At 31.0% G+C, this 22,714-nt stretch overlaps 1 protein-coding gene across 4 annotated transcripts in view; it reads left to right on the forward strand.

Annotated features, from left to right (window-relative positions):
- The window catches only part of LOC129976065 (homeobox protein onecut-like), a 303,229-nt gene extending 301,288 nt beyond the window's left edge, over positions 1-1,941 (forward strand). For 2 of the 4 annotated variants that reach the window (XM_056089429.1, XM_056089430.1), the window contains one exon: positions 1,044-1,941. In XM_056089429.1, the coding sequence (XP_055945404.1) occupies positions 1,044-1,366 (323 nt within the window). In that variant the 3' untranslated portion in view covers positions 1,367-1,941. The remainder of the gene's footprint in view (positions 1-1,043) is intronic. The other 2 variants (XM_056089431.1, XM_056089432.1) reach the window with 1 other exon arrangement.
- The last annotated feature ends 20,773 nt before the right edge of the window (positions 1,942-22,714 follow it).

Below are 22,714 nucleotides of genomic sequence, written 5' to 3' on the forward strand. Positions count from 1 at the left end.
AAAAAATATAATTTGTAAAAAATTTGATATTTTTCTTTATGATAATAGTATTTTAAATATAAATTTAAATCTTTTTTACAGATTCCTCTCAAAATTAAGGAAATATATCACTTGCTTTCCTGAAATCTGTTTTGCTAATAATGATTTTTGTTAAGGACAGAGATTTAATTTCACTATTTTGCACGTTTCATTATCTTTTATATAAATATTGATAGTAATTCGGGTTGTAAAACAAAAGAAAAATATATATGCAACTTTAATAGCGGCTTTTATCAATTTGATGTTCTTCCAGAATTCAAATATTTTTTTTGATATTATAGTTGGTGATACGTTTAAGCTTCGTTTAGAATTCAAGGTATCAGTGTATTCTAGTTGAAAAATATATTTAAAATATTTTTTTCAAAAAACTGATTAAATATAGATAAACATTATACGGGGTAAACAATTGGTATAATTGAAAAAATGATTTTTTGAATATTAAGATGATGTATAAATTATGTTATGTACCTTAATATTCCGGGAAATTTTCGCGGAAAAACGCCAAAATATTATTTTATTTTTAAATTATAATTCTTATTATAATTTCAAAAAAATTACTCTCAGGTGTACATTTCTACCCTCCAAAGTATATATATGTGCCAAGTTTGGTATCTCTAAGTCAAGCGCTCTAGTCTGTACAGAGTACACACACGAACACACATTCATAGTTTATTAAGGTTGGATCATGTAAAGAAGTTTCATTTTGAATTCTACTTTAAGTCTATGAGCCCGGTTAGTGTAAGAATTCCAATGCCTTAAAATCCAAGGTAAATTTTCTTGCGCGAAAATAGGAATCATCCCTTTTATTTGAGGGGCTAATTATGAATTACCTTTCATTCCCAAATTTCAACTATGTGCCAAAAAACGCCCGAATCGAGGTTTGTCAAATGGGATGACTCAGGGCGAGTCTGCGTGCATAAGGTTAAAATCCCTTTAATGATTGAATGTAACTCAAGTGCAATAACCTTCTTTTAAAAACACTTTTTTTCCTTTTTGTCTTCTAGCCTGCAAACGGAAAGAAGAGCAACAGCAACAACAGCAAAAGAACCCCAACACCCCCAAGAAGCCCCGCTTAGTCTTTACCGACCTCCAGCGGCGCACCTTGCAGGCCATTTTTAAGGAGACGAAGCGACCCTCCAAGGAGATGCAGATTACCATCTCCCAGCAACTTGGACTCGAACTCAGCACGGTTGGAAACTTCTTCATGAATGCCCGCCGCCGCTCGCAGGACAAGTGGCAGGACACTGAGGACAAGGCCAAATCGTCCCATCTCCTCAACGGACACCACCATCACCTCCTCCACCTCAGTCCCACTACCACCACATAGCTGCAGGGGCTGTTCGACACACGCCCCTGCCGCTACTACGATGGCCTTCTGACCCCCTCGGCGTGATTCTCCTCACATTTCCTCTACTCTAGCTCCTCGAATCTGTGCTAAAGGCTCCTTCGTTTGTATGTGCAAAGGAGACAACTGTGTGAAAAACACGCCCTGACATTACACTATTCCAGTTCGCTCGGTCGAGACGTTGAGGATCTCTTGGCTTTCCTTCACACTGTCTTCAATTGTAAACAGAGAAATTCAATTTTAAAATCTTATTTTGTTATGATAATAAAACGCCGTTTGATTTTGTAAAAAAATTAACATAACAGACAAAAATTCTAAATGCCCAAAATAACCGTACAAGGTCAAAATTCTACATGCTATAAATAATACTAAAAGGTGTGAATTGCAAATGCCATAAATGAATCTAAATAACAAAAATTCTGATGGTAAAAAATATTTTATATTATGTGTTAAATCTTCTGAATTATTGGAAAGAATGTAATTCCCTCTCTCATTTAAATATTGAATAACAGTCTTTACGTTTAGAGCTACTCAAAAATTCCATTTTCAAATTTTATTTCCAGTAATCATTTTTCAAATATTTGTCATTAGTCATTTTTGTTTTCAGAGAAAAGAGAATTTTGACATATATGAAAGATCTTTATTTATTTATTTTGAATATGCTCAAAGAAATTTTGCATTTACTCTGTCGCAAAGAAAGAAAGTTCAAAATTTAAACTTGCTAGATTCTTTTCATAATTTCAGCATGGTAATAGCAATCGATACATATTTATTTATATATCAGTAATTTTAAAAAATTAATAATTTAGGTTTATTGAAAAGAATTTAAAATTTCATCTTATTTTATTTAATCTATTTATATGGAGAGTGTCTTATAAGCACCTAAGAAATGTGGTGAATCCAAAGATCCGAAACCACGAGCCTTGAGCAGAAAGAACAAAAATAAGTGCAAAAATTGACCAATGTGACTTTTTCGAGAGTGTACATTCAGTATTATATGCAAGGAAACTACTAAATAGATATAGTGTCTAGATTTAAAATCGCTTTAGAAAGGCGGCCTGATAGCGTTAGTGAGTTAAGCCTAACATGGCGCTGTCTTGTAATAAAGAAAAGTTTTATTTAAATATTCAATTTCCATAGACTTAAAAAGTCTAAGATGCGCGTTACTTTTCTGTGATAATTTGAACTTATTTACTTTTCTGTGTTATTAAATGTATTCATTTTGCAAAATTATTAATACATATTTTTTTAAAGATTTTAATTTGAAATATGTTTTACTTTAATATAATTTCTTATATTTATTGTATTTATTTTTTAACAAATCTAAATGAGATAAAATTATAATTAATAAAAGTTTTGTATTTATATTATATATTGAGCAAGACTGAAGTTGCCATTTCAACTAAGTGAATTCAATTCAAAAATTTGATTTGTTCGAATTCCCACTGGAGTATTTATTTATGATATATTTTTAGTTATTTATTTTTAGGTTATTTTGTTATTTATTTATTCGTATTTATTTATCAACTATTTAAAAGACATTTTTAGCCTTTTGTTCTAGATAATATATATTTATACATGTCGTTTGTTACTACTTAAAAAATTAATATGTATATTCTAAAATGCATATTAATGGAAAACGAAATACCGCACATATTTAGTGATTTTTACCAAAGTGAAGCTAGTCATGTCATTGAAAGAGGCATTATAAACTTGGACATCAAATGATGTTTTGTGTTTGAGCATGAAAAAAAAAAAAAGATTTTTGAACTTACTTCAGGACCAGTTCAAACAGAAGGACTTGCTTCATCTCAAAACTCTGATTCTATGGCAAAATGATATTTGCTACAGCGTGTAAAAATGTCAGTAAAGGAAGCTCATACTGTGTTGACTGCTCTCTCTTATCCTTTTCTATTTACTTCGTACGAAGATTTGAGAAAAGGTGTACAGTACCATTTATAAGATCATGTATAGTATCGTGTAGATTTGTTTAAAACTTTCAACTGTAGATTGTGCTGTTGTGTGTTTTAAGTATCTACAGAACATTCTGTGAATAGAGCTACGCCTGATTTTTTAAAAAATGTTTACCTATGTTTTTGTTGCAATCAGGTCTATTTAACAATATATTCTTTAACACTGCTGGTTATACCAAACACAAATAGATGCACTTCTAAATTGTTTCTATTCTGCACATGCGTTTACATCAAAACGGAAGTTTACGCAATTTTAAACTGTGTTTCACAGTCACTTTTAAAACACCGTTCTATTCTTAAATGAAACTCATAATATAAATAATGTTAAAGTATTGTTGTAAACACACAAACACAAATGTCTTCTTTTTCATGACACACAATATGATGCTCTTATATTTTATTCAGAAGTTAAATTATACAAATTATAGAATAAATTTTTAAAGTCATATTTATCAGTGAGGAAACATCAGATAAAAACATTTTAACTATACAACTACGCAGAGAAATTTTGTTCACAAAGAATCTCGTACAATTGGTTTAGTTCAAATATAAAAAAATTAAAAAATTCTGGTTAGCATTTGTCATAAGGAAAATTTACTACAAAATATATATCTCGGAATTTGATTTAATCAGTCCTTGGAATACCAAGATCTAAACTGTTATTTGAATGGAATGAAACTGGCGTTTTGCAGCTAAATATTAAAGACTCATTATAGTAAAATACAGCAATGTTAACATAGATAAAAAAAATATCTGTTCTTTTTTTTTTTTTTTTTTTTTTTGGCTAACCGCAAACCATTCTAAAAAAGATTCTTTTATTAATGATGCATAGAGAAATGTCATAGTAAAAACTATATTATGAAGATTAATGATTTGTAAAATGAGATAAGAATACCTTTCTTATGGCTAAGTCATACATTAAAAATTCAAAATAAAAAAAAACTAATAAAATTAGCACTAAATTTCAGAAACGAAGGAAAAAGTTAGATTTTTCCCCCATATCCATATATGCTCAATTACATACATAAGAAATATCTAGAATGTTAATTACAATAAACAGAGATTATGATTCGTCAAGGCGAATATATTAATTTATTATATATTAAACATACATATATTAAACATATGTTTAATATATGTATGTTTTATATTAAACATACAATAAATATTATATATTAAACATACAATAAATTATTATTAATAATAATATATTATATAATAATATATAATAAGTAAGGCTAATATATTAAATATATTAATTTATTTGCATATTTAAAATAATTGTAAATATAATTCTGGAAGCTTGGGTATAGATGTTTTCCTGATGCATGTTATAATATTAAAAATAATGCTTCCTGGCGCATGCGTAGAAACGTCTAGGGTTTCCGTATCTGAGAATTGACAGTATGTAAATTCAATAAATTCAAATGAAACCCGCTCTTAACGCAAACATATTCATAATGGACTGGATTGAAATTTGTGGAATTTGTGGAATACTGCTCTAACTTCGGCCATTTTAAGCGAACAAATTATAAGGCAATTTGTAAAGTCTGTGAAAAAACAACCGTGAAATATCTACAAAATTGAAAATCAATACAGTTAATCAAATTAATTAAATTATTTGTGCATGCGTTTTTTTTTCAGCTACTTTTTTTATAAAGATAAATAAAAACTAGAAATATCGTCTAATTTTTATTCCTCTTTTTGACAGAATGTCTAATTTTTATTCCTCTTTCTTTAGAAGTCGTCATAAAATTCACATGATCTGTACCTCAACAAAAAAAGACAAATAAACAAATTTGTTTGAAAATATTTAATAGTTTATCTCAATGATAATAAACTATGATTTTAAAGCATTTCATAGGTGAAATTGTGGAAAATTCGGTCGAATATTAACTTGCTTACCGGCATAACAACAAATAAAAATCGCTTTGAATAGTTGACAATCAAAATAGGCAGAATTGACTTGTCACCGATTGAATCGTTCATTCATCGATAAATGCATTTGAATATGACCATCAGTACCCATTGATTGAGTGAAGATTCCAAGTGAGTTAGTTATAAAGCCTCAATGAAAATTCTATCCACATAAAATTAAAGATTTCAAGTTATTTTTTGAAATTAGCCAATAAATGAATAAATTATTTCACTGCTTCTAAATAAAGAAAATTTCAATTTACTCTTCATATAATCATCTTTTGATGTAATAAAATAGGTACGATGATTTTACTATCAGTATGAAAGAGGAATGTGAAGATCTTTTAGACTGTTGACTAACTTTGAGGGAAAAGAATATTTTTGAGGGGAGGTAGAGTCTAAATATTAGAGGGGGGGGGGGGCTTGAAGTGGCGAGTGGGGGTATGGAGGTTGAAGGGCGAAAAGTGGAAGAGAAGGAAAAGGTTTGCCAGTTAATTGCAGTTTTCGCCATATTTATCACTGGGTACAGCATCTCCCCCTATCCAAAGAGCATTCAAGCATTTCAAACGGGGGCTCGTTAATTATGCACAAAGTCTCTGAAATTAGCCCTGAGCATGAAGCTGAGTTAATTAAGCCTCCACCTGCACAGTGGCACCCCCCCCTCCCGTGCCCGGGGGAGGGTCGAGCAAGGGGTGGCGGAGGAACGTCCCAAAACTCTATCTTATTTTCCACGGGTATTCCGTTCGCTGGTTACATTATTCCAGACAACAGCTTTTAGAGACCCCGTGTGCCTGAAACAGGGGAAAAATTGAATAACATCGGATGTTCTTAAAAGTGGGGCTGGGGGTGGAACTGTCATCGGCAAGCGCCTCTGCCGCTGGCTGAACTGTGTTCCGGGGGTTTTTAGGACGGCAGGCACCCAGTCCTGGAAGGTACACACTCTCACAAAAGGGGCCTTGGTGTCTTCTCATTATCTCCCTCAATCAGCCTCCAGTGACTGACTTTCGTTTTTGATGAACCACGTGTTGGAATGGTTCGTTCTTGGCTGTCAGAGACTGTAGGTAACTAAAAGCTGTCGAATAAAAATAGCTTGACATTAATAATTCATAATTTGCATTTTGTTGAGGTAAAAAGCTATGGCAAGTTAATTAAATTAGAAAGAATAATGGCACTGTGGTAAAGTTGCTTTTTATTGACCCAGTATACCAGAATTAAAAAAGTATTAAAACAGATGTAAAAGAATTGCACACTTAAAATACAAAATGACCACTCTACTTTTTTCTTCCTCAATATTTTCATGCGTTTTTTAATATATATATATATATATATATATATATATATATATATATATATATATATATATATATATATATATATATATATATATATATATATATTTGCAAAATAAATATTGCCGTTTCGTAGAATATTTCCCCACATCTATGAATACATAAGTAGAAGATGGATAAAATGAAAATAAAAAATGCATTTATATATCTATGTCCTGAGCAAGTGATTCCCTTACTATTAAGACATGACAGATAAATTTTTTACTTCTTAGTTTCATTTAATTAAATATAAACGGCAAGTGAGAGAAAATAGCTGTTAATAAGAATACGATATATTAAGAATAAAATACAAATAGCCAGAAATCCGATAATGAGACAGCAAAAGATTATTATCAGATCATGACGGTTGCAGTGATAAAAATAGACATTAATTGTCACCAAACAAGAATTGATCACAATAGTTTATATATCTACCACAAGGTTTTTTTAAAGCAAATACTATGAGTGCGTAGGGATAACGAAAAAAAATATGCAAACTTATCTAAACTGTCGTTAAAAAACTACGGAATCTGACAACAATTAAAAAATTAATTAGTGTTTTTTTCACATTTTGCAAGTAATTTATAATCCCATGTATTCCTCATATTAAAATCTTATTTAATATTTTAATGTTATTCTCGTTAATTTGTGGTCCAAACAAGCCGACAAAATTTCAATTTACGGCGTATTTGCTCATTAGAAGAAAATTAAACAATTTCGCATGATGTCATGTTGTCTGAATTGTAATAGAAATATATATATAATAGAAAATGATTTTCCAATACATTTTTAAATTAAATAAATAGTATGGTGTACAAAGGCCCTATTTTAAAATTTGCAAACATTCTACGTTTTCTGAAAACGTTTAAAAAAACAGGAAGTAATTCATATAATGCAATTTAATATATATTGCTAATATTTTACTTAAAAGATATGATTGTGAAAAGTGCCTTTTATCTTCATATTTCTTGTTTATACTTTTAATTATTTATAATTATGACTACTTATCAATTAAGTTAAGTTATATTACTAATTCGTACTAGTTGAAAAATATATATCCAAGCGCTAATAATGCAACTTTAATCCTCTTTAACCAGACATAAACTTATTTATCAACCAAAAATTTTTGCATATTTAAAGCAGATTCCTTTTTATAGAAAGTTTCAAATAACAGCCAATTTTACTAATTTTATAGAGAATAAGAACAATCAGTAAATATGAATTTGCTGTCATATAAATTAAATATCCTATTGATAATTAAAAGCAGTAATTTCGAATTTGGACATCCAATAGATAAAATACCAACATTTAGTTGTTGCTTTTTAAACTCTAAAAAAAAGAGAATTCTAAAAGAACACTGATATTTCTGCATAGTCAGGACTCGAAACATAATCCAAAATTTACTATAAAAAATGAACGTAATTTTTTTTCCTCGCTAGTTTTGTCATCCCACGCGCTTCAGTGTCTTCAAAAAACAATGACTCACTCTCTGACAGAATTTTCAAGAAAACGATTCAAAACAAAAAAACGAAAAAAACTTTCGCCTGAATGATATATTCCTGCAACGTTGACCTGAGAGATTTGTTGCAGCAGTTTTCCCCCTTTTAGTCTCTGAAACGCTTTTGAAAGAATGACTTTGTTGAGCAGCTGCATTTCGCGACGTTTTAAAATCACTGAGCTATGGCCATAACTTTAAAACCTTTTTAAGGCCATCTTCTTGAAACGGCTGCACGGAGTGCCATAATGGACAAATTATGTACACCGTGTTTATTTGGCGTGAAAAGTCAAAGGAAGGGTTCCACGTGATTTTCTGCATTTTTTCGGAAGAGGGCAGGGGCAGAAAGAGCAGACGTTTGGCACGGATGTAAATTTTCCACCCTTGGAATATTTGCGATACAATGGTGAGATAAAGGTTATTTTTACTGTTGTGGCGGCGCGATGATGCATTGGATATGGGCATTTATGCAAAACATGAACAAATATTGCGTTTGCTAAGGGAGGATTCAAAAATACACGGATAAAGATTTTTCACCTCTATGTTTGTTAAATCTTAAGGTCAAGCATCCCAATTTTCAATACAAAATTTTAACTACAGGCAAGATTTCTTTTATGCTTGTTGTTTTGTTTGCTTTAACTTCCATTCATGATAGCTATTGTTTTGAGCAGCAATCAAATGATGATGATTCCTTTCATGTTTGTTGGATTGTTTGCTTAAACTTCCATTCAAATGGCTGTTGTTCAGCAATCAGATATCTATGAATCCTTTCATGTTTGTTGATTTGTTCGCTTAAACTTCCATTCAAGATGGCTATTCTTTTGAACAAACTATTAGTTTCCTTTCCTATCTTATTTTCACATTTTTATTACTTTTTCTGTTTTAATTGACTGTCATAACATCAAACTGAAAGAGTAAGCAAAAAGTATCGAACTCTGAAAGTTAAAAAAAAAACTAATTAGATTTTTTTAAAAAGAAAGCGAAAATGCAATTTCAAAGAAATATTTTAGGGAATGCTGCGGTTCTGCAGCCCTTACAAAAAGATGTCCTATCAGTTGTGCGTAAAATTGTCGCATGCATTTATTCATCATAAATTTCTAAATAATTTAAGATAAGATTTAAAAAAGTTCTCATAAAACATTAAACCGTGAAATGACATATTTCAGAACAATGTCAAGCATGAGGTAGAAAATTTCGTTTAGAGCGCTATTTATAGTAATCCTTTCATTCAAAGACGACTTTTATGGTAACATATGAATCACATATTTAAATTGATTTCAACTGATTATAAATTAACGACACAATAGATATTTTCTTTCACAAAATGAAACATAAATGCTTCAACAAAAAACTTTTTCTTTGAAATTTACGCTTTTTTAGGCACGTTTCATTCCATTTCATTAATCAAATCAACAACTCATGATCTCAAAGCCGTTTCAAGATCTTGGAATTTCTAAAGGCTGAATTTCAGTTACTTTAATCTTTTATAGGCTCTTAAGAATACAAAGAGAACAAAATATTCTTATTCAACTTAAATATTCATACATTCTCCTATCTACAAAAGCTACCACAACCACTTAACACAGAACATCTTTCTATACACAAAAGAACTAACTCTTGATTCCGCATTTCTTATATTATCACCGTACACAATTTATTTTTTGTTCTTTTTTCTGGGGAGTCAGCCGGTGGCTCCGTGCATAGAGAATCGTAGGTATAGTAGAGGCGTCTACTATGTAGTCACATATCAGCTCAAACTGTTCATCATCTTCATCCTCATCATCGGGTCGACGTCCTTGTACAATACATGCAAATGACCTGTGTTCTGTTTAGAACCTTAGACCTCTATGGGGTTCATCACACAGATGCCACCCACTTGTTTCTGTATCATATGATAATAAAAGAAATGTCAAATTATTTGTTTGGTAGTGTTTCTCTTTTTTACTTACAATGGTGTTCATGATTTACATCTACTTGAAAATAAAAATGCATGATTTTTTTAATTGATATACTACAAAATCACACCATGACTTCTTAAATCGATATACTACAAAATCCCACCCTGATTTCTTAAATAGATATACTACAAAATCACACCATGAGTACTTAAATCGATATACTACAAAATCACACCATGATTTTTTAAATTGATATACTACAAAATCGCACCGTGACTTCTTAAATTGATATACTACAAAATCACACCGACTTCTTAAATCGACATACTACAAAATCCCACCCTGATTTCTTAAATTGATATACTACAAAATCACACCATGAGTACTTAAATTGATATACTACAAAATCACACCATGAGTACTTAAATCGATATACTACAAAATCACACCATGATTTTTTAAATTGACATACTACAAAATCGCACCGTGACTTCTTAAATTGATATACTACAAAATCACACCGTGACTTCTTAAATTGATATACTGCAAAATCACATCATGACTTCTTAAATTGATACACTGCAAAATCACACCATGATTTCTTAAATTGATACACTACAAAATCACATCATGATTTCTTAAATTGATACACTACAAAATCACACCATGATTTCTTAAATCGATATGCTACAAAATCACACCATGAGTACTTAAATTGATATACTACAAAATCACACCATGAGTACTTAAATCGACATACTACAAAATCACACCATGATTTCTTAAATTGATATACTACAAAATCACACCATGATTTCTTAAATTGATATACTACAAAATCACACCATGATTTCCTAAGTCGTTCGATACCTAAAGATGTTTTGTACAAGTTTTGATAGTGTAGCCAAGAATGAGCAAGAATATGGTTACCCTGTATGTCAGTCTTAGAGAGCTCTGCAAAAACACTTTTTGGTTTATTTCCTTGAAATCCAAAAGTCATAGAAGATAATAATTTAATTTATTGGGTATTTATTCTCGACATACAGGGTAAGGTTGAAAAACATTTTGCATAATAATGAATTTCTTAACATTTAATTTTGGTTATTTCAGACGTAGGATTAGAATGGTATTTATCATTGTTAAAAATGTTACTGTACGTTATTTCTTAGCTAGTACCACAAAATAAACTTCATAAAGTTGATAGTCATTTTCAAGACATTTTTCATAAAGTTCATGCAGTTATTTCATTGCATTCATTTCATAAGTTTTCGATGCGTAAAACTTATTTCATGTCTACAATGGTCTCGTCATATGGCAAATCTCATTCTGTAGTAAACTGAGTAATTATTCTTATGGAATAAAGTCTAATGACGGTCTATTCATCGGGTTCATTCAACTGCGGTAACCATAGTAATTATCTTTGAAGGTATCTTTCGAGCTGAAGTCAAAATCAATACTCTATATAAATTCCTTTAAAGAATAAGTCAGTCTAATTAATCAAAAGTAATTAATTAGATTCAAATAATTAAAAACAAACTAAGGTATAAACTATTTATTTGACTCCAGAATTAAAAAGTCACATCACTACATGACGAAATAAAATAGCAGCCTACAGTAATCTATAGTAAATTACAATGTGAAGTGATCTCTTCAACATTAGATTACTTCATTATATGTGGTGTATGTGTGTAAAAACATATTTTGGTAGATGTGTGGCCAAGATGAAGAAACTTTTGGAATTTTAAAACTTTGATTTATTTCATCCGGGAGGTATATTATGTACAAGAAGCGATGATAAAACTAACGTCCGTTCACATAGCAATTCAAGAGCAGAAGAGCAAGAGACCGACATTTTTTCCCTCGGTGATTTTTAACAATGAGATTTTAATAGGGATTTCCTTGACACGTGTTGATATAGGATAGGAAAATTTAGGTATCTTTAAAAGAATGTGCTAAACATTAAGGATTTTTATCCCTTTACTCGAAGGGCAGGAAAATGGAGAAGTAAGAATTTTTGCAGAGTTCGTGTAGCATTAATTAAATAAAAAAAAAAGTGGAACTGGATTGGGAAATAGGAGAACATTTTAGAATGAAGTTAATATGGGTTTAATTAAGATAAAAATTTGGAAGTTAATTAAGATTTAAATTATTACAATTTTAAAAAATCGCCCCGAGATGAACATTCACACGCTCCAACAATGTGCCAGAGTTGGTTGCCGTATATTAAACAGTCTGGTCTGTAGAAAACCAACACACACACATTCATCTTTATTAATAATAAAAATTAATGTAAAGTTACAAATCTAAGTAATTAATTTTTTTGATGTGTGAAGGAGGAAGAACGAAAAAAAAAAATTATTTTGCAATTTGGCCAGCTATGCTTTATTTAACAGCTAGATTACACAATAGCCAGGACGAATTTCAAGATCGCTTAGTTCTATTGTTGTGATAAAACATAAATGCACCTCAAAATCGTAAAAAAAATTTCAACTCATAACCTCAAAATGGAGCAACTCCCCCTCCCCCCCCCCCCCGCGCTCTGCCAAAACATCCGAAGAAAAAATAACTAGACCACCAGGATAGCCATTGTCAAGGGTTGTGATCAAAATGTAATCAGTAATGGTGCAGCCCATACTTCCATCACTCATTAAAGAGTTCGACCTGGCATCGATCTGGAGGCAATTCAGTTCAACACCATTTCTATATCAATCGGGGAAACGATTATTTATACGGTTAATTTTCATCGTCATATCAGATTCACCCTCTCTGTGGGATACCTTCAACATATAAAAGCAAAAATTACTAAAGTATTTTATAAAATATTTTAATCATTAATTACTATTTTGTTTCCTAACTTTATTTTACAACAAAATATTAGAAATTAGGGGGAAAAAATCTTCACAAAAACAATATGGTGGTTTTCTTTTCCCAGAAGCGATAATCGGTTTATGAAAGTACTCTTATCAAAGTAATTATTTACTCACATGAAAATAACTATATAATACTCCTGTCATAAGAACGTTCTTATAGAAAACAAGATTTCTGTATTTTCCTCAAAGAAGGTTGCCATAAAATAATATTATTTAAATGTTTTCATCAGTGACATTGGTTTTCAATGAATACCAGAAAGGTGATTTCAGAACTCGGAATCGTAGCAAATAAACGTTCTATATACTTTACAAGATCAAAAATTCCAAATCTGTGTTAAGCCTATCACTCGGAGGGAAGGAAAATAATGTTGATAATAATGGAAAACAAAACATAGAGGATTAAAATGAGAAAAAAATTATAGGTGAGCCGAGTTAAGTTCCATAAGCCTTCTGGAGAAAAAAAATGTAAGGAAAGTATCAAGAACGCGATGTTAAAACAAGAAGAAATTTAATATCTTTAGGGAAAAATAACTTCTGTAAAGAGCATTATAGATTTATGTGTATATTAATAACAAAAACACATAATGAGCTTGATTTATTTACAGACATAAGAATACAGTTTTTAATTAAACTCCATTTTATGAAATTCAACTGTGATAAGCAAATCCAATAATTTGTCTTCCATTCATATTGTTGAATAATTATTAGTTTTAAACATAAACTAATGCGAATTTATTTCAATACAGTTTTAATTTGTTTAGTCGGGGAAATAACACTTTTCTAAACCAGGGAGTGGTTTTCTTTAACTTTTTTTCATACTCTCTAATACATATGCAATCCCTGTCGAATAAGAATTTGGCCTTGGACAAAGTAGAAAATGCCACGATTGCTCAGATTTTTATTTTTAGAAATCCACGCAACCAAGGCTGCATTTTAAATGTCTTTTTTTCGATCAAATGAAACCAAAATTTGATACACAACTACAAATTTAATAACAAGATCATATATTAAATTTCGTTTATTTATTTATGTTTTTAAGTATCGCATTTACATCCATACGAAAATACAGAATTAGAGACAGTCCACAAGGAAGATTTAGTTCAAAATTTCTTACTGATTTGTATTTTAGGTGCTAAATCTGTGCACCAAATTTTATCCGCACATCTATTCATTTTGTTAATTACCATATTCACTTGTTCTTGAGCAGCCAGGCAGACTTCCTGTGAATAGGTTTCGTTTAAAATTGGACAGAAATTTACATATTCGATGTAACAGATATAATAATAATAATACCACATAAGATAATAATAATACCCCAAATTATATGAGTTTAGCTCAAAACATTTTTAAACGTCCTCACAAATAGATAGGCATAATTCCAAAAATGCATTTTTTTTTTAATTCAAAGAGATCTAACACGTGGAGTTTCAACAAAATCACGAGGTCATTTTTTTTTTTTTTTTTTACGATTATAATACATTTTCTTTCTATATCTAGTACACGGAAAAATAGTAAAAATAGAATAAAATATAAAATAAAAAAATTCTACATATGATCATAAGATATTTTAAGTCGATTGTTTCTTAAATTAATTCAAGCCCTTACCTGTATTAATAAAAATTAATTTGCTTGGCTGAGGAGGGGGGGGGGAGAATTAAACTACTTTTAATTTACTTCGTAGTATAGTGAAAACAACCGTGTAAACAGTTTCTTTCACTATTAGGCAACAAAATTATATGTAAAACGAGAATTTTGGTTATAATATCACATTACAAATTTAAATAATGCAAGATGTTACATTTTTCATTTATAGTTTTCACTTATTCATGAACAAACAGATTGACAGACAGGCAAGCCTTTCATAGATTTGGTTCGAAGTATGAAAAAAAAACGTACAATTATGATGATAAAAACTATGTGCTAAATTTAATATTTCTGGCTCTTTTAGTTTTTGAATTACTAGTCTACTCGCAAACGGACAACAGATAGGTTTTATGTAAACTGATTTCATTTAAAATTAGATAAATATCTACAATTTTGGTGCTGATACCACAAATTAAATTTTACTTTTTATATTTGAACTATCATGTACACATGATGTTAATTCAAAAACCCACATGTTAATTTTAAAAAAAAACCCTGGTTGAAGAACGTGGTGATCATTTAATCTTTCGTGGTGAAATGAACTGAAGATTGCAATATTTTTCATTTGTATGTTATATATATAGCTTTTAAAATCATTAATTCAATTTTGCATCCTCTGAAAATGCATAGAAGGTATTTTGTTTGCTTGCCTATCCAGCTCTAATAATACCACTGAATTGGGTTCAGAATGAAAAGCTCATTGGAGCGAAGCCCTTTAAACAGCAGGACCCAACTGGAAACAATTGGTTCAATCGGTTAAAGTTAATTCCTAATCCCTTTACTCCTAACAGACGCAAAAGAATCAGTCTTTCTATGCATAAGCTTTATCTACCAAGTTTCACCCATTCTTGGATTTTTGTGTAATAGAAATATTATTACAAAAGACCCATTAATGAGCTTTCATTCTCAGGGTAAAGATTAATATCCTCCCCCTCTACCACCAAGTCCTGCGCGACACTTTCTAAAGCATTACCGCCATAACATGAGTGAGGCAAGAACAAAGTAACTGTGCCGCTATTCTTATTCTTTTTTATGCAAAATTACCGAAATAAACTACATTTAAGTAAGAAAAATGAAAAGTGTGTGTGTGTGGGGGGGGGGGGGGTTTAAGCGATGACCATAAACTTAATATTTGGCCCGAGCTGTCACTTGAATTCGAGAACTTTATTTTTATGCATAAAAAGAGGAATTTACTTTAATTTTAAACAAAATGTTTAACACATTGCATGCCACGTCGTGCACATCTAGACATAGGCAACATTCCCAAGCGAGCCGAGTCGTACGTTTGCAATGGTTATTTTCATTTTCATAGCCATGTCGCATTATACTGAGAGACACTGCAATGCTTTTGTTGTTATTCAATGATTTATTGATTGAAATGTAATGAGAATGGATTTTTTTGGCAATAAAGGCCGTACATTCAACAGATATTGAAAAACTTCAGAGATTGGAGAAGAATCCGAAAATACTGCTTATTAGAAACAGCTTTTTAAATAAGCACCTTGAATGAAGAACAAATTGGAAGATCGATATTAAGTTTGATTAATCAATGTATTTTTACAATGTGCATGAGCGTTTCATATTGTGACTTGCAGGGAAACACGTTTTGCACATTTTAAACCTGGCTTTCATTGATATACAGTAATAAAATATGTGAGATCCACTTCATTCTTAAGTGGGCAGCATCCAAATTAGTCAAGTTTAATTAACAAATTTAATTAGTTTAATTAAATCACATATCACACAATATATTTGATGTAAAATGAATGCGAATTACCAGAAAACCTGTCGTGTATTCTTGCGAAATATTACCCATTTGAACATGGCATGCAATGTTAAATCTGATTTATCTTCTTTTTACATGAATTTACAGGCAAATAAAGCATGTTTAATTCGAATCTGAAAAAAATTGGCGGAATTCGGGAATATTCCATCTAATGCAAGAAGACAAAGATTTATTGTTTTACAAATCTGGTTATAAAATTCTTTTTCTTCATGTTCACAAAAAAATGTCGGAAGTTTTATAATATAACACCTCATCTCACTTCCGAAAATAAATCTAACCTGACAAATATGAAAAAATTCCACAAAGAAAATTTATTTTCTCTAACAGCAATAAATTCTGCATCGCCTTATTTACATTACGACTTAAGCCAAATGGCCATTTCATATCATATCGTCCCACCTCAAAGCATTGAATTACAAATTATACGTGTAGACAATCGTCGAAACAAGACTAAACAACTTTCCAGAGCTGCGAGTAGTATCCAATTTAGAAATCATTGAATAAATTCCAATATTATGATTCCAATGTCCTCAACGAACAAGCTGACTCGTCATTATTCCATTCCCAGAAACATGTTCGGAGAAATAAATATTTGTTTCAAGTTGGAATCGCGGTCGCCGGTTTCGCGAACTCGATGTTCGCTCGTTTTACAAGTGCGAGTTTCTCAACCTCTTGATTAACATAAATTTGTATTATTATTATTCGAGCGGTTTAAGAAATTTAGTTGGTTACATATGAGCTGCGTGTTAACAGAAAGGTTTTCATCGCGAAATGTGAAACTGTGTTATTTTGAGTAAAGGAATTAATTAATCAGATATGTTGTGTAAAACAGGCGAGAAATATGAATAGTACAATTGTTTTTCTGTTTGTCTGAATGCCATTTGGAAATGAACTAAGTTTGAGGAAATACATTTCATTAGTTGTGACATCGAATAAGCTGAACAATTATTTTAACAGAAGGTCTGTTATTTCTTCTAAAATTTAGAGACAACTATTCATTAAATGTTGACACTTTTATTTTATTTTAAGCACACTCAGACGATTTTTTAAAAATCGTTTGAATTTCATTTTTCCGATATCAGGACGTTCATATTTCATTTCTCTTAAAATATACATATATAAAAATTGATATCTTCATTATATTTTTATTTGGAATATTAATAGGGTTTGTATAAACAGCCTAGTGATTAATCTGATGAGAAGAAACCTAACTCATCCCTTTCACCCTTCACCAGATTTTCTTACCACACCATCCAGAGGCATTTGAGATGAAATATAAAGAGAGTAGAGATTTTGCATTGAGAAAGCAGAACTGGATATTAGAAAATATATTGCTACTACACTGATACATGCATTGATATATATATATACTACATAATACATATACTACATTGATTCTTCAAAAGATGAATGGTGTACTTGGACCTAGAGAACATTAAATCCGCCAGCATCAACTATCAACAAGTTGATGTGGCATAAACGTCTGGAGAGTATAAGTAAGAAATTTAAATGTGGCTGTTTTTCACATGAGATATGTTCCGCAAACAAACTTCATGAAGCTTCAGAGCCGGACATAAACTACTATTTAACAAATTTAACACCGGATTGACAATTTAATTTAGTTAGATTAATGTTCTTCGGATTTTGTCCATTCTGAAACATGATGAGATGACGAAGATGACACCTGAGACAGTAAATTCCTCTCCAAATTCCCGCATTGTATCAGCATGTTTTATTATACATCGAACTGATTTAACAAATGGCCGTTTGTTACATACATTTTTTGAGTTTTAATAAAGTATGTTTTATATTATTCTTAAATTCAATACTTATTCGTTCACTGACTGACAACCTTTGTAGTTGAGAGCTTCCATTAAGGTAAGTTCTCAAATTTCAAATTATATTAACTGTTAACTAACTAAACCTGCGTTTCAAGCAAACAATAGCAGGTAGATAAGTTGCTAAACATAACAAAAATGAAAAGTTGAATATAATTTCATTTTCAAATATTACTTGTTTGATATTAAAAATCAAATGCTGCAAATCAAATTATGCCAACATGAGGAATAAAAGAATATGACCGATCCAATATGTATATGAACTAGTTGATTAATTTAAAGCAAATTTCAATAAATTTTATGTTATTTTATTGATAGTTGGATTGATTCAGCATATAACCAAATAACAAGGGAATAAGATAATAAAAAGGCTAATATAGTCCTACGAGAATATCAGCTCAAGGTTTTAGAAGGTCTAACTTTTCTATCCTTTTGCTGGCAATCGCATCTTCGTGTTTTTTTAGGGAAGTCCAATATAACCAGAAGGAAAGTTATTGATACTTTCCTCTTACCCAGAGGCCAAACATGTATAAAAACATGGATTTCCGCGCTAAATCAACAAAGAGTTTTGTTTCTTCTTTCTTTCTTTTTTCTTTTTTCATACAGATATGGTTGCCCCATTCTTTTCTGGTTTTAATTCAGTTCATATACATATTGAACTAGATTTCTATTGTAATGTAGCATTTTGAAGTCAAGATAAGATAAGATATTATTCGAATTCCGTAATTTTTAATGAATAAAAAATTGCATTCTTTAATCCGTCATTAGCTTTCCATTGCGATTTTTATCACGTTTTTACTTTCTTATACACGTAGTATTTAGAAACTATAGTAATCGTAAAAAAATTCGAATTTAAGATTTTGACGAATCTCCACGTTTCAGACCTCCCTAAGTTCGAAAAACAGATTTTTGGGAAACGTCCGTCTCTCTGTCTGTGACAAATACAATTCAAAAAACGCTTTGATCTAGATGGATGAAATTTGATTTACGGTTTTTATATCAAATTTGTAGATTTCTATCAAATTTTGAGCAAAATCCGTTCAGAGGAAGTATGTCTGTCCGGCTGTTCGAATATAATTTAACACGATAACTACAAAGGGGAGAGAGCTAGATAGATACAATTCGTTACTTAGAATTAGCATTTACATTATAGACAACTTTCAAATTTTGAGGCAAATCCGACAAGGGATTGACCGTCTGTCAGTCTGTACTTTCAGAAACATGTAAACGTTATAACTCAAAGAAGTAATGACTTAAGTATATGTCATTTGGAATGGGATTTTGTGATTAAAATTGCTGTTCTGTGTCAAATTAATCACCAAAAAAAAACTCACCAAGGATGATACGACAGATTCAGTAAAAATGTTATATTCACGCCAAAGGTTACTATTTCGTAACTATTGCACGCCAATACTATGCAAGGCGTTCTCTGAGATAACATCTTCATTAGAGAGTATGCAAGAAAGTTTTGGGGGGATCACACCTGCTGGTTCTGTTTTTCACTCATAACCTTATAACGAAAGTTTCATTTTATGAAAATCCTTTGAAATAACCCCAAAATGATAATTTGTAATCAAGGGGACTCCAATCTTCACTTCCATTATATGCAGAGAGAAGGGGGGGGGGACTCCCTCTCTCTGCATTTAATGGAAGTGAACATTGGAGTCATGTTCGTTAGATTTATGAATTCCACTATTCTCATTTTCTTCCATTTCAAATTCATTAGAAATTTGTGATTACGTCATTCGTCGCTTCGATTGGAACTACGTAACTATCAGAGTCATTGGTTTAAATATCTTCGATATAACTATCATTGCTTTCTAATCAAAGTTTTTGAATTTAAAGACTCAAAATCAAATTCGTCGTCGCTAATTTCAATTCCAAGAAAAACTTCTTTCGATAACTTTCTTCTTGACGTTTTATAGTAATATAAAATATTAAGAAGTCATATAATGTCATATTATTCTTAGAATATTTTAAGGGACTAAAATGCATAGTTTATAGCAATTCATAAAATATTATTTCAAATTCTGTATATTTCCAATGCCTTTCGCCTTAGTATAAAATCGGTATGGTTATTTCCTGCGGGGGCTGACAGCAGGCATATGATTGAAGCAGTAAAAAAATCTACGATAGCAGACAGTAGACACAGATGGAACGATGTTGAAGTTTTGGTGGCTGACAGACATACGATTGTTCGAAAATATCTTTGGTAGCTGAGAGTAGACATAAGACTAGAATGAGGAAAAAAAAGGCTTTGAGGGCTGAAAGTAAGTATAATGTTAGAATGGTAAAAAAAAGTTTTGGTGGCTAACGATTGAAACGGTAAAAGTAAACTTTGGTGGCTAAGAGCAGACGTACTATTGGAACGCTGAAAAAGCTTTGTTGGCTGATAACAGACATAAAGTAAAAAGTTTGGGTGGTTACGAGCAGCCATATGATTGTCAAAATTAAAGCAAATGAGAACATGGTGACTTTCGTCTAAAATTTGCCACCACAATTTCATAAAGTAATTTTATAAACTTACTGAATCAAAATTACTCCAGATAGAAGTCTATTCAGATTATTGCTTCAAAAGGATCGATATAAGAAGTTTTATCAAATTAGAGGAAATAATAAAGAAGTTTTAACACGAATATCACGTTTAGATACTAGTTCATGAATGTTTTACTCATATTTTAACTTGCAAATGATTTAATAACGGTATTCAAATTTGAGCATAAAAAGGTGATTTGTTATTAATATATAAAAATTACTCGTTTAGTTTTTGCGTAGATAAAAATCTCCAACATCTTCAAAGTGAATTAATGTGAGAGTAATTAAATTGATTTTATGCTTCCATTTGAAGGATTACAAAAGTAGTGTTTCCATTTCAGAGTTGAGAAAAGCACGGACATTACAAATGTCATACAATTAAGTACTTCATTTCAGGCCAAGACATAAAAATAGACAAATTTCCATTTGAAATATATTTTTGGTTCGTCATAGATCATTCAATAAGTGACACTGATAATTTATTCGAAATAGCGAAGAGAAATTACGATCATAATATTCAGGTTAAGAATAATAAAAATTCAGCGTGAGAACTTTAAATATAATTAATATCTTTATTCCAGGGAGATATATGAGAACAAACAAGTTTGTACTTCGAATGTGTTTTAGATTTTTCTTAGATCATTCAACAGGCAACAATTAAAATTTATAAAGAAAAATCTAGAAAAATTTACGATCTTAGGTTTGTTAGCGCGTGCGAAATTGTTACACACGTAGCACATCGTAACATTTCCACTTCTAGAAGGCAATCGAGTGGTGTAATACCCTAAGTGGAACACTTGGAGAGTGGTAAAACCATCAAACCCACCTCCGCCACCCTCTTTGAACACCCCGCGCTCCAAAAGAACAAAATGAGCAATCATAGAGGATGGCTTTGCAATGCAGATTAGATGCAAATACCGAGCCGATAAAATTTCAACATGAATATTCATGGCTTGATAAAATCTGCCATCCCCTACCACAAACACGGTTGCAGCTAACTTACACCATGCTTTTTTTTCCCGGATCTTTTTTATATTATTATTGTTATCTACATGGTAAGCTTCTACTGTGTATGATGGTTTTTTTACTGGTATTTTTTTATATTTTCTTGTGTAATGAGAGTTTTACAGCTTTATATTCTCCGCGTTACAAGCTGCAGCGACATATTGTAAAAACTACCGCTAATGTGTTTCCATCTCAATAAATTTACGGGTGATAAAATATTCAATATATCAAGATACCCCATTTGAGAATAAGAACGCCATCTTAGCTCGATGTTCTTTTTTTTTTTTCACAAGGTTGTTCGTTATCTTTTTTTTTCTTTTATTATTATTCATATCCTGTTCTCTTTAAAAGAGATGAATTAAAAGTGAGAGGGCCCTCCTTCCCCCCTTTCGTTCTCCCGGAACCCCGCTTTTCGAATTAGAGATGTTAAAACAATTACTCCTCCGGTAATCAAGGAAAATTAAGACACTTAGGGGCGTCTCGTTAACGCCCAACGCCCTGTGTTGCCGGGGCGCCATTTAGAATACGCTCTGATGACTCGAAATAAAAGTGTGAACCATAGGGAAGTTTATTTTGCATTAAACACTCGTTTCATTAATAGAAAAAGTGGTAGCGGGATTTTTTTTGGTCCTTTCAGGGTTTTTTTTTTTTTAATAATATTATTTAGCTTTTCTCGCTTATCTAAAACGGTGGTACCGCAAATCGTGGTAAAGATGGTGGTTGTGTTAAATGATTGTGGGTAAAAGTAATTGAATTAAATGGGTTTTCATTAATATATCTGAGTTTCTGGGGTAGGAATCGTATCACGGATTTTGTTTTGATTGCAAGTAAATCATATTTCTATCCCAATTTCGCTCTTATTACTTTAATCGCCTAATTCTTAAAAGTCATATTTGTTCTGTTTAGCTTCACAATCATTCACACATGATTCATTTCATCAAATTTTTATGCTTAAAAAAAACATCTCTTTTTAAATTAATTTATGAGCTCATGATAACTTTAAGAATTTTTGTAAAGCATATTTATTTATTTTTTTGTATC

This window comes from Argiope bruennichi, chromosome 7, assembly GCF_947563725.1.
Source record: "Argiope bruennichi chromosome 7, qqArgBrue1.1, whole genome shotgun sequence".
In the NCBI taxonomy this organism is placed as follows: domain Eukaryota; kingdom Metazoa; phylum Arthropoda; class Arachnida; order Araneae; family Araneidae; genus Argiope; species Argiope bruennichi.